At 39.3% G+C, this 12,235-nt stretch overlaps 1 protein-coding gene across 1 annotated transcript; it reads right to left on the reverse strand.

Annotated features, from left to right (window-relative positions):
- Positions 1 to 916: 916 nt before the first annotated feature.
- lcat (lecithin-cholesterol acyltransferase) lies at positions 917 to 11,912 on the reverse strand. The gene is made up of 8 exons (XM_074632144.1): positions 11,778 to 11,912; positions 11,188 to 11,395; positions 6,515 to 6,671; positions 5,799 to 5,914; positions 5,450 to 5,545; positions 3,989 to 4,213; positions 3,193 to 3,388; positions 917 to 2,175 (listed from the first exon to the last, which is right to left on the reverse strand). Exons 2-8 carry the CDS (start codon positions 11,336 to 11,338, stop codon positions 1,812 to 1,814), a joined length of 1,305 nt encoding a protein of 434 aa, XP_074488245.1. The 5' UTR covers positions 11,339 to 11,395; positions 11,778 to 11,912; the 3' UTR covers positions 917 to 1,811.
- Between the last annotated feature and the right edge of the window lie 323 nt (positions 11,913 to 12,235).

The raw sequence follows: 12,235 nt of genomic DNA on the forward strand, positions 1-12,235 counted from the left end.
AAGTCAGCACACTGACACACTGACAGCTGTTGTTGCCTGTTGGGCTGCAGTTTGCCATGTTATAATTTGAACATATTTTTTATGCTAAATGCAGTACCTGTGAGGGTTTCTGGACAATATTTGTCATTGTTTTGTGTTGTTAATTGATTTTCAATAATAAATATATACATACATTTGCATAAAGCAGCATATTTACCCACTCCCATGTTGATAAGAGTATTAAATACTTGACAAATCTCCCTTTAAGGTACATTTTGAACATATAAAAAATGTGTGATTTATTTGCGATTAATGACGATTAACTATAGACAATCAAGCAATTTATCGCGATTTCATAGTTAAATTGACTGACAGCCCTAATTTTTATATTACCCATGGATTCAAAGACTACTAGTACATGAAGTCTTAGTTTTAGAGTCTTTCAGCTCTTCTTTGGGGTTTTACGGACTATAAGCTGTTACCTTCATCACAATGCTCAAATGTTTTGCGGCTCCAGACAGATTATTTTTTTTTTTTGCCAAAAATGGCTCTTTTGATAGTAAAGGTTGCTGACCTCTGGGATAGGTCGTCGCGAGAGCTTTTGTAAGTTTCTGCAGATCTCAGATCAGATTTCGCAATTTGCGGGCTCCCTTTTAGACGCGACCGATCTAACCGGCTCCAGCCCTTTTGGTGCCCAAGGTGAAATTCGGATTTGGAGCCCCCCCCCCTTGCCACCGTCGCCCTATTCCCGTAAACCGCAACACACATCAAACATCACAATGGTTTTAATAGAAAAATTAAGACTGGCAATTTTTTCTTTTTTTTAAAGGGTAACCAGCGCCCCCCCAGAAGGTGGTGCCCTAGGCGACTGCCTATATGGCCAATGCCTTGAAGCCGGCCCTGGGATCTAAACTAGTAATCATTTGACAGGCGTGACTTTTGTGAAATTAGATGCTTTATTATAAGTGGAAACATTCAAATACATTTGGCATTTACACAACAGTATAAAATCACGACACTAGTTTAATATATGCGTGTATAAGCTGCTACTGTATATGAACCTTATAATATTTTTTCAAAAATATTTCATACAGATATCTAAAAATATATAAATCCTAATAGAAATATTACAGTGACATCCTACACAATAAAAAAAAGGCTACTGGTGAGGTCCCTATAACCTACAGTCAACTCATGAAATATGACAAATATGTGTCATTGGGTGTGCACTTTTAAAATAATAATGATGTAATAACTAATTTGTCACACTCTAACTACCCATGAAATATGACAAATATGTGTCATTGGGTGTGCACTTTTAAAATAATAATGATGTGATATTTAATTCATCATCCATCAAAAGTAAACAAAATAGGATTGTGTATTTCTGTAAAGATGTATGTAACAGGATTTGAAATGACCTGAATGGACTGTGAGAAAACTACACATACTACAACATTAAATGAACAAAAACCCCTATTACTATGTTTGTAATTATTGTGATCATTATGTGTCATGATTACCGCCATACGTCTCATCATGATTACCATCAAATATTAGGAGGATGCAACAACAAACACAGCTTGGAAATTGAAATAAACAGATCAGGGTTAAACATACGCTGCAAGCCATCAGCAGTTTAGATAAGGGGGTCATGGCTATGGGCTGGGGGGTCACGGTTAGATCCGTTGCTGGTCCAGATTAGTTTAGAACTGCTACTTGGGCTTAGAGGGGGTGCTAATAATACATGTTGGACCTATGTGGAATGTGTTTTTTGCTTGAATCAAGCTCTCCATTTGTTTGTTTTCCAAACTCCTAAATGCTTTCGTCTTCTATTCAGTTCCATATCGGACGTCAACCTCTCTGGGCGTGTCTGATATGCCCTCCAGGATATGCTGGATTTGGTTGAGCACCTTTTCATGGAACACTATGTCCAGGTGAGCCAGCCCTCGATACTCCGTCACATGGACGGGCTGCTCCTGCTGCCCCGACCACCTTTTGCAGAGGCTCATGCTGAAGCTGTCCACTGTGTCATCCCCGTCGGCGTAAACAAAGTCCACTGGGTCCTCGTTGGGAAACGCCTCGTTGTAAATGTATGTCACCGGAGTTGGAAGCCCCACGCCATACATACACCACGTCTCAACACCAGGTGGGTGGAGATCACCGGTAAGGTTCCTGGTGTCCTCCCACATGTGCCTGGAACCAACAAGAGGATAATGGGGTTGTGACATGAAGTGGTACAATTACCAAAACTTTAAAGCATGGATCACATGACTACTTGTGAAAGGGGTTGTTCGTAGTGATGAACCCTTCGAGAATTATAACCTGACTCTGTAGCTCCACTCAGCTCTATGGAACTTTATAGCGACCTTAAAGAGGACCTATTATGCTTATTTTTAGGTTCATGCTTGTATTTTAGGTTTCTACTAGAACATGTTTACATGCTTTAATATAAAAAAAAACGCTTTATTTTTCTCATACCGGCTGTGCTGCAGCACCTTTTTTCACCCTCTGTCTGAAACGCTCTGTATGAGCTCCTGCCCCGCCCTCTCGAAAAGCCCAGCCTGCTCTGATGGTCAGCTGGCCCACTGTTATGATTGGTCAACTGAACCGAACTCTTCGGACTTCACTCCAGCTCCGCTCTAACTAGCTTTGTTTGAGGGTCAAACTACACGCTAGGCAAAATGTGTTACTTGGTGACATCACCAAGTTATGGAAGAAAAGGCGGGACTTCAAGGTGTTGGTAGGTTTGTAACTTAAAAGACTTTTTACATGCACAAAAAACTATATAACACATATAAATGAAAGGGAAAAGCACAAAAGCATAATAGGTCCCCTTTCAGTAGAGCTGAATTTTACTTTGAAATGTCATTAGTTTTGTAGTTATTTGGTCACAAACAGAATTGGAGTGATGATGGTGCTAGATGAGTAGTTAAAGAACCACGCCCATTTTAAAAATTCATAGATGTTATTCCTTTGGTCTAATCACCAATGGTCGGAATCATCATCATCATCATTGAGCAGGTTGTCATGTGTCTCAAGAAGTAAACCTGTTCATACATTGCCACTGCTATGATGTAGCCACTGTTCTGCAAATCATCAACATTCCCAAAGCTTTTGAGTCAGTTAGATAGTCAGGAACATACTGTAGTACATCTGAAAATGAGGTGGGCGATGTGAAGGCTGTGTAATAACATTAAAGCTGTTAGTTACCAGCCGTCCTCATAATTGATGTCTGTGAAGAGGCGCTGGTAGTCCTGGGTGGTGTAGTTAAAGGTCGGTGTGGAGATGAACACATGGTCCTTGGGCCAGGCCATCTCAGATGGCAGCATCCAGGGATTAGTTGTCGTCATTCTCTGCTCCTCGCGGATCTTGATGTTGGATATCATCGGGATGCCGTCATTTTCACCTGAATAGTAAATAATTTCATTATTACTTATTATTCTTTTGTCCATACTTTGGTTTATGTGATACTTCCCTTCCTTTTTTATTGTTTCAATTTTATTCTTTACATCACACTGATGATATACTGTATATATAAAGATGTACTGTATATATATATATATATATATATATATATATATATATATATATATAAAGATGTACTGTATGTATATATATATATATATATATATATATATATATATATATATATATATATATATATATATATATATATATGTAATTTTTTTGGAGGGGGAGATTGTGCTCCTTGTAGTTTCTGAGATACAGACATTTTCTTATCATACTATATTTAGTATTTGGGCACATGGGACTGTTTTTTCCTAAAATATAATGGAGTTTATGGCAAAAACAGTAGTCCCATGTGCCCAAATACTAAATATAGTGTGATAAGAAAAACTCACTTTTCAGCTATCAGGCAGTTGTTTCAAAGTTAAAACTGCCATGTGAAGTTTTTTGATCCTCAGTAGTAATAAAGATGTAAAAGGAAAACCAGGTGCAGCTCCAGTTACTATAACCTCTTCTATAGTAAGTACTTTGCCTTTACCTGATGCCAGGACTCTAAGTGGTTTAACAGCACCCCCCCATGGAGCTGCCAGGGAAATGAAGCCCCTGATGTACTTGTCCTTCCAGGCCTGAGGCTGGTGGTTGAGGAAGTAGAGGACGTAGTGGCAGCCCATGCTGTGTCCCAGCAGGTAAACGGGCTGCTGGTACTGCTCGTACATCTCCTCGGTCAGGTCCTGCAGCTTTGTCAAATACTCTTCATTCTCATCTGTGGGAGGAGGACGACAGGAACTTCGATAAGTGCATGTATAAGTGTGCGTAATGTACAATAATTATCCTCTACCTCATCATCATCAGTATGACATATTACCACCATATAAAGTTGTTATTGTATGGCTAACATGGCTAGCATTTGTGAGTATTTGGAGTCGTGTTTCTGGCCATCTGAATGTAAGTCTAATATAGAGTGCTCAGGGATGACGGATTTTTGTAGGCCAACCAGGAAGTTAGCGTCGCCCTGGTTCCCTCGACAAAAAGCCAACCGGATTTTTCCATTGGGTTTTGGATTATAGCAGAAAATAAGCTCTGTGTCAAACACACGTTTATGATACTTACACGTTTTGTTCAGCAAGATAATCTCAACAAATGAACACCACTTTATGAGTTTTTAAGTGTAAGCGACTGTTCGCTAACACGTTCGCCATAATAACCTTATACAGTGATAATACAGTATGTCAATGTTGTGTTGCCCCCAAGTGGCCAAAAAAATGGATGCAGCTTTAATATAAACATAAACAATATGATCAGTGAAGCTTTAAATCAGGGGGCCTTTAGTGAGTCAGATATATCTTTTTTTTTGTTTTCTCATCTGATGTTTTTACTTTATTCTGTTGTTTCACCCAGTAAAGCTGAAGTTGGTAACTTTGAAGTAGCATTGCTCCGGCCGGTGGGCGGTACTTGGTTTTGGCTTGACATTTGAGGTGAGAAATAGGCATTACAGTAACAGAATATTGATTCATATTTGATCAGCGCTGCCTAGTTTGACAGTTTGATCGAAGTTTGCACGTTTCAGGAGCAGTGATTGAAGCTGCCCAGAGACTGCTCAGCTCCAGCTCGGCAGTGATTGGTTGTTTTTGTTCGGGCACGGTAGAAACATGCAAATGCCATTATGAGCACTAGGAGGAGGCAGAGGAACATGATTGTTTACACAGATTATCTGTCTCATGCACTTAAGTCAGGATATAGTGATAGTTTTATAAAAATAACTTTTTATCATATTTGTTCAAAGTTACCAACTACAGCTTTAATACCATCACAGGGAAAGGGAGTCTAACTTAAAAAAGACAAGCTCAGTTGGTCTGCAGGCTCCTTTACACTTCTGATGTACTTTTTATACTTCCAAGCCAACACACGCTAGATATACTGTACTGCACAAAGCTCTTTAAATCAACCAGTTACCATGTGAGTGTGCATGTGAGGGTGCATGAGTAGTTTTTCCATTTACTGGGAGCTAATCTCCAATCGTACGGCGCTCCTCGGACTGTCTCGTTTCGGGTGTAGCCCACGTTGACCAAATGTTGCACCATCGTGAAAAAATAACCTGCAAAAAACAGCAGCAGACTCAGTCAATAACATCAATCAACACTACTTGGTACAAAGCAGCTGAGCTACGACGTGCATGCAAGATATTGAATTAAGATATCCAGTGTAGAAATTAAGCACAGACCTCTACAGTATGTTGGACAAATTGCTTTCATGAAATCTTTTGACATTTCTGTATTATTCAACAAATGAATTCCTGGATAGATGACAGAAACCCCCCGAATCCACCAGAACAGATGCATTTTTCTCACCAGCCAATTTGTTATAGTCAAGAAACTCAATGGGATATGTCTGCCCAAATCCTGGCACTCGCACCTGCACTCCCGGTGAGTTGGATGATCGCCGAGACGTCCTGTTGTAAACAAGTCTGGGGCACGAACATTGACAAGGACATTCACGTCAGTTTAGTTGGACAAAAACATTCTCTAATGTGACTTTAATAATATCTGAAAAAGAACAAAAATATTGTGCTTCCCCCTGTATAATTGTCCTGTCTGGTCGAGGCAGTCGGTACCAGACAGGACAATTATACTCATTATTACACAAGAGAATGGTTGGTAGTGACTGCTTAGACTAGACAGGGAGATTTAAGGCAACAAATGTATAGAGTGGTGCAGGGATGACGTATTTTTGTTGGCCAAACAGGAAGTTAGTATCGCCATGGTTCCCTCAACAAAAAGCCCACGGGATTTTTCCAATGTGGGGTTGGGTTTAGTAGTCTCATTTAGACACTTAAAAGCTAAAAAATTCCCAAGTAGGATATTTACTGACTCATTTTATATTGTAGAACAAAACGTAAAAATCTTGCAGACCTTATTTCAGGCATCTAACTACAGTAACTTCCAGACGAGGGAACCGGAAGTGCTAAAATGCTAACTCATTTACGGGTTTTACGACTCATTCCTGCACCAATCTATAGAGACAATGCTTAAAGGTGATACATAATACAGAAGAGGATATGTGTTACCTAATGTTATCAATCCAGCAGTCTACACCTATAGGCATGAACATGTTGAGGTCAATCCACAGGGGGAACCAGTGCTCCGTTTTCTTGTAGCATAACCAGCTGACCAGTGTCGGCTTGTCGATCTTAGCTTCCAGACGGTTCCCCAAGTTCCCTGGCACTGGACACACACACACACACACACACACACACACACAATGGGTCACAAGACGTTTAATGGAATAAGAGGAGTTCTGCTACATAACATTTTTCTCTAAGATGTGGTTTTTTTTGTGGAATAATGGAGATTTGTTCCTCTTCGGGCCTCTAGCAAGTATCCATCTGAAAAGTTTAGTTGGGAAAATCATGCTTTGGTAGACACACAGCACAAGGATCGCAAGTAGAAATGGGACAATATGGAAACTTAATGTCACGATTATTATTATTATTATTATTATTATTATTATTATTATTATTGAACATCCTTTTTATTGAAAAACAAACAACCAGACTATTTTAAATAAGGTTATCATAAATCACAAAGGAATAAATAAAGGATAAATAAAATAAAAAATGGCAACATTGTGTCTGTTCTTTCTTACATGGAAATTCCATGAATTCCTATTTTTCACTTTTCTTCGATGATAGCAAGCTAGACATCTTTTTCAAGTCACTCTAGTGAGGATATTCATAACTGAAATTGATTAAATTTGCGGACCTGTAAAATGAAGCGTTACCGTGTTTTTTATCATGATCTGCAATAAAATTCTTTATTGTCCCATCCCTAGTCTCAAGTTAACTTTGCCATATTTTTAGGGGTCACCAGTTCAAAAGGTTTAATAACTACTGCTGTAGGTCGCCTGTCATTGAACGGTCTTATTTGGCACATTGGAGAAGTTTGCCTTCAGGGCTTTCTGCCAGAAATCTCCTCAGGTTTAGGCAACAAACTTACGTGGTGAGGTTTAGGAAAAAGACATGGTTTGGGTTCAAATAAAGCCTTTCTAGTGTATAAGAGGGAAACTGTTACAGTTGGGAAGGACTGAGGTTGAAACTCAACTTCGGGTCCCAAAAATGTTCGGGACGCTCCGCAGATAGGAAATATAAATAAAGTATGTACAATCTTAACTTTGGTCCTTTTGTAACATCCTTCATTTCATAACTGAATCTGAAGATTCTGGCCAATATTAACCTTGGCTGTAAATAAAGCTGTTTTTTATTGCAAAAAATTATTTTTGCACAATATCTTGCAGAATGTGTGACATTACAGTGGATCTAAAAACAAGTGAAGTACGTAGTAAAATGTTCATTATGACTAAACGGCAGGTTTTCTCTGCGTTTCGTCAGATATTTGCAAGTGATTTCTCAACTTTTCAATACGTGGAAACCCCACTGGACAGTGACCTTTTGACTGCAAACAAAGAGTCATAAGCGGAGGGCAGAGAAAATATCCTGCAGTGTAATCTTAAGCTGACACAAAACCTACTCTCTTGAATAACAAATCAGTTTAATCGGTGACTTATATTATGTTTTGCACATAGAGTCAATGCCAAACACGCTGATTACATAGTGACTGCAAAGGATGAACTACAAAAGTAGACGCCCAGTTTGACCAATAACCTTTTATAACCCCTAATATATGTGTAGAAGATGAAGAAGGTTGTGCAGATGTTTTTACTGCACTATATCACAATCAAGTTTCTATAATACCTTACTTTACTGTCTTTTGATGTCACAGACTCAGTGAAGGCCAGTAGTTAATAACACATTTTACTGTATATTAGTTTGTACTTACACAATTAAAGCAGCAGTCGGTAACTGTGAGCAAATATGATAAAAAAAGTTATTTTCATAAAAATGTCACTATATCCTGACAGTAGTGCATGAGACAGATAATCTGTGATAAAAATCATGGGTAGCACTGAAGGGAGCTGAGCGACGCGGTTGCTTAAGTCATGTTTTTTACTTAAAAAAAAAAAACAACAAAAAGTCTGAATTTACCCAGGATTCATAGCTAATTAGTCCTAGTTAGTCCTACTAGACAGCTTAGTGGAACAGGTGAATTTAGACATCTATTTAAAGTTTGATCTAGGCCATAGTCAAAGTATATCTTCATGAAACTGGGCTTTGACCGCATGAAGACAAAAATCACAGGAACAGGTATACAGTACCAGTACAATGTATTTGGCAGCCTTCCTCTATCTGGGTGGGTGACCTTACTTTAGAGCAGACCTGGGCATTATATGGCCCGCCGGCCAGAACCGACACTCGTGATGGTTCTGCCTGCCCCCGGGAGGTCTCAGACTAACCACACAATTTTACTTACGAAGCTAAAAAAAACAGTAAAGAAATAGATTTTATTTTGAAACACTTGTGTATCACTAGTGTGCTTCTTCCTGTCACACTTGACATTGACGTGAATTGATGTGAGAGATGTTTGAAGTTGAAATTAATAAGGGATCATGAATTGTAAAGGGAAGAGGGACATACATTATGTCTTGACCAAAAATGGGTTAAGCCTACAGCTGAAGTGTGGAGGGTCGATGAAGAGCATGACCACTGGATCACGTTTTGACCCAAAAGCCTTAGTATGACCTACATAAGCAGGACACAAACAGTAAAGTACAGGGTCAAAGGTCAAATGTACAGAGTGCAACCTCACTGATAGCCTGGACATCAGATAGATAGATGCATAGAAAGATAGAAAGTTAGAAAAATAAGCTGCTTGGCGGTTATTAACCCCTCGTTTCTCCCGTTACACTTTTTCTATGCTGGAAAACCACTTGGTCGCAGGTTTGCTGTGAGATAATTTGATTAAAAACAAACTTATTTAGGAATATGCAACAAGTATAGAATCAAAATAACAAGGTATTTAAACTTGACCTCAAGATTAGACAATAAAGCAAGACCCACCTTAAGGCCCTTATCATGTCAGTTGGTACTGTGGTGCGTAGGTAAGGGGTTCCCACACTTTTTGGGTCTAGGGACCCCTTACAGGGGAGAAAGTTTTCAAAGGACCCGCTCATTATCGTAACACCAATTAAGCATAATGTTTACTACCATTTGTACTCTTAGTAGTACTTAGAACAATTTGTATCCTAAAACTTCTCAACCTAAATACTTCAGACCTGTTTGATAGTGATAAACAGAAACACATTTCAATTTGAATCATGTTAACACCACTTTGTTTTGCCCTGATATTCAGGTGCTTTGTAATCAGATGTCAGTTAAGCTTGGTCGGTTTCATGGCTTCATCGCTAGCATCTGAAGACACATGACGCATTTGGTCTCCCATCGCTGTTGCTCAATATAACTGTCGTCATAGTTTCTCAATATAGCTTGTAATGGCAATTTTCATATCTGCAGTTTAACACTGTACCTTTAGACAATCTCAGGGCCTCACATGTTCAACTTCGTCACCATAGGACAGTGACCTGACATTTTGTTTCTCTGTAACTGCAAACAGCAGATTGCTGAAATACTTGTTATGTCTTGTGATGCTCTGTTGTCTGCTGTGTGCTGACGCATTGATACACTTTCTATCCTTCTCTTCTTTTCTTCTTTGCACTTATCTTCATGTTATGCTTTAAATGTATAAATACTGACTACTCTTTGTATTCGGGGCTCACTTGCCACAGTCCACAACAGGTGGCTGTGCTCGTGAGTCCATCTGCAGATGCTTTAGTTATTAATGTATGCCTTTTTATTAAATTCACTGAAAGACAAGTTGTTACGTTGGTTTGTGTCTTGTTTTAACAGAAACTGCCCGATAAATAATCTCAATAAATAACTCACCGAACGTATGCTAAAATGTGAGGAAAACTTGGCATGGCCATTTTCAAAGGGGTCCCTGCCCTCTGACCTCAAGATATGTGAATGAAAATGGGTTCTATGGGTACCCACGAGTCTCCCCTTTACAGACATGCCCACTTTATGATAATCACATGCAGTTTGGGGCAAGTCATAGTCAAGTCAGCACACTGACACACTGACAGCTGTTGTTGCCTGTTGGGCTGCAGTTTGTCATGTTATGATTTGAGCATATTTTTTATGCTAAATGCAGTACCTGTGAGGGTTTCTGGACAATATCTGTCATTGTTTTGTGTTGTTAATTGATTTCCAATAATCAATATATACATACATTTGCGTAAAGCAAGTACATTTGTCCACTCCCATGCTGATCAGAGTATTAAATACTTGACAAATCTCCCTTTAAAGTACATTTTGAACAGATACAAAATTTGTGATTAATTTGCGATTAACGTCTATGGAGCGTTTTAGAGTCTTTCAGCATTTTCTTTTACGGACTGTAACTTCACTGTTTTGGTTCAGTCTCACTTGGCTGAAGCAGGCAGATTTTTTTAAAAATAATCACGGACAATCATGCGTTTAATCACGATTAAATATTTTAACCGTTTGACTGGCCTAGTAGATATGCAGGTTTTAATGATACAGCAACATTTTATAATTTATAGCAAATTATTCCCTGTACCCCACTTTGAGAATCACTGGCATAGGCTACTCCCAAATAGATTTTCAATTAAATTAGCACTTAAACCATATGACATATACTTATAGCATGGAAGAGCTTTCAGGGCCCCTGATGCCTGCTCTGGGTAAATCTGTAAAAATGCATTAAGATAGTCTGACAACTGAGATTCTACAGAAACATTAACCACAACACCACTACCTGTGCTTACCTATAATGAGTGGTGGAGTGCTGTTGCTTGCTACTCTGGGTTTGGCGTTTGGAGGGAAGACCACGTTGATGATCCAGAAACCTGAGGAGTGCTGCAGCCCGAGCAGACACACCAGCAGCAGCACCGAGCAGAGGCGCCCTGATGGACCCATGTTTACTGTCACACAGCGGCGGTGCTGCACGGGGCTTTGTCTCGGTGTGTGTTAGAGCTGCTCGAGGCGGAGGAGAGAGAGAGAGAGAGAGAGAGAGAGAGAGAGAGAGAGAGAGAGAGAGAGAGTCACATTACCTGGTCAACTGTAAAACTATGACTAAAACACCTGGTGTACAATAATATCCAACTAGCAGGCAAACACAACGGGTAATGTCCCATTGCCCTTATTGATCTTCCTCCAGATCACATGTATTTATTTAAACAACAGCATGTCAATGATTGACAGAGAGCTTTAAGTTAGAAGTTAATGTTTTTGTCTTTTTACTCATGATTATTCTTTTTAAATTAACAGTGAAGGCATGCCAGTTTAAAGTTCATTAAAAACAGATGTTATTAAACTCACATTGTGTAGTAAAAAACATTTGTTTGAGACTACTTACAGTCAAAGAGGCAAAGCGTCCAGTTCAGTTGACACTCAGAGCTGCTCTGCTCCAGATGCTCCAGCTGTGAGGCTGTGAGACAACCTTCCGGTCAACTGCTGCTGCGTTCAGGGTCCGCGTAAAAAGTCCAGAACTTGAAAATGATAATAATGAGTAACAATAACACAGTCTAAGTTAAAACATCTTTATAACATAGAAGGAAACGTTTGATTGTTGGTGGTTTGTTTCACAAAGCAACGGACAGACTTTATTTTGCTTTCCATTATAGTCAGAATTAAGAGATCGCAAAGGTCAAAGGTCAACTTTATTATCCCACAAGGGGAAATTCATGTGGTCATATACACGTCTCATAAAAACAACATATAAAAAACCTCACACATTTCCCAGAATCCTGCGCACTCCCCCCCCCTCCAGCACCCACACACACACACCCACACACACACACTAGCAGAACATCC

The sequence above is a fragment of the Sebastes fasciatus genome, chromosome 4, assembly GCF_043250625.1.
Source record: "Sebastes fasciatus isolate fSebFas1 chromosome 4, fSebFas1.pri, whole genome shotgun sequence".
In the NCBI taxonomy this organism is placed as follows: domain Eukaryota; kingdom Metazoa; phylum Chordata; class Actinopteri; order Perciformes; family Sebastidae; genus Sebastes; species Sebastes fasciatus.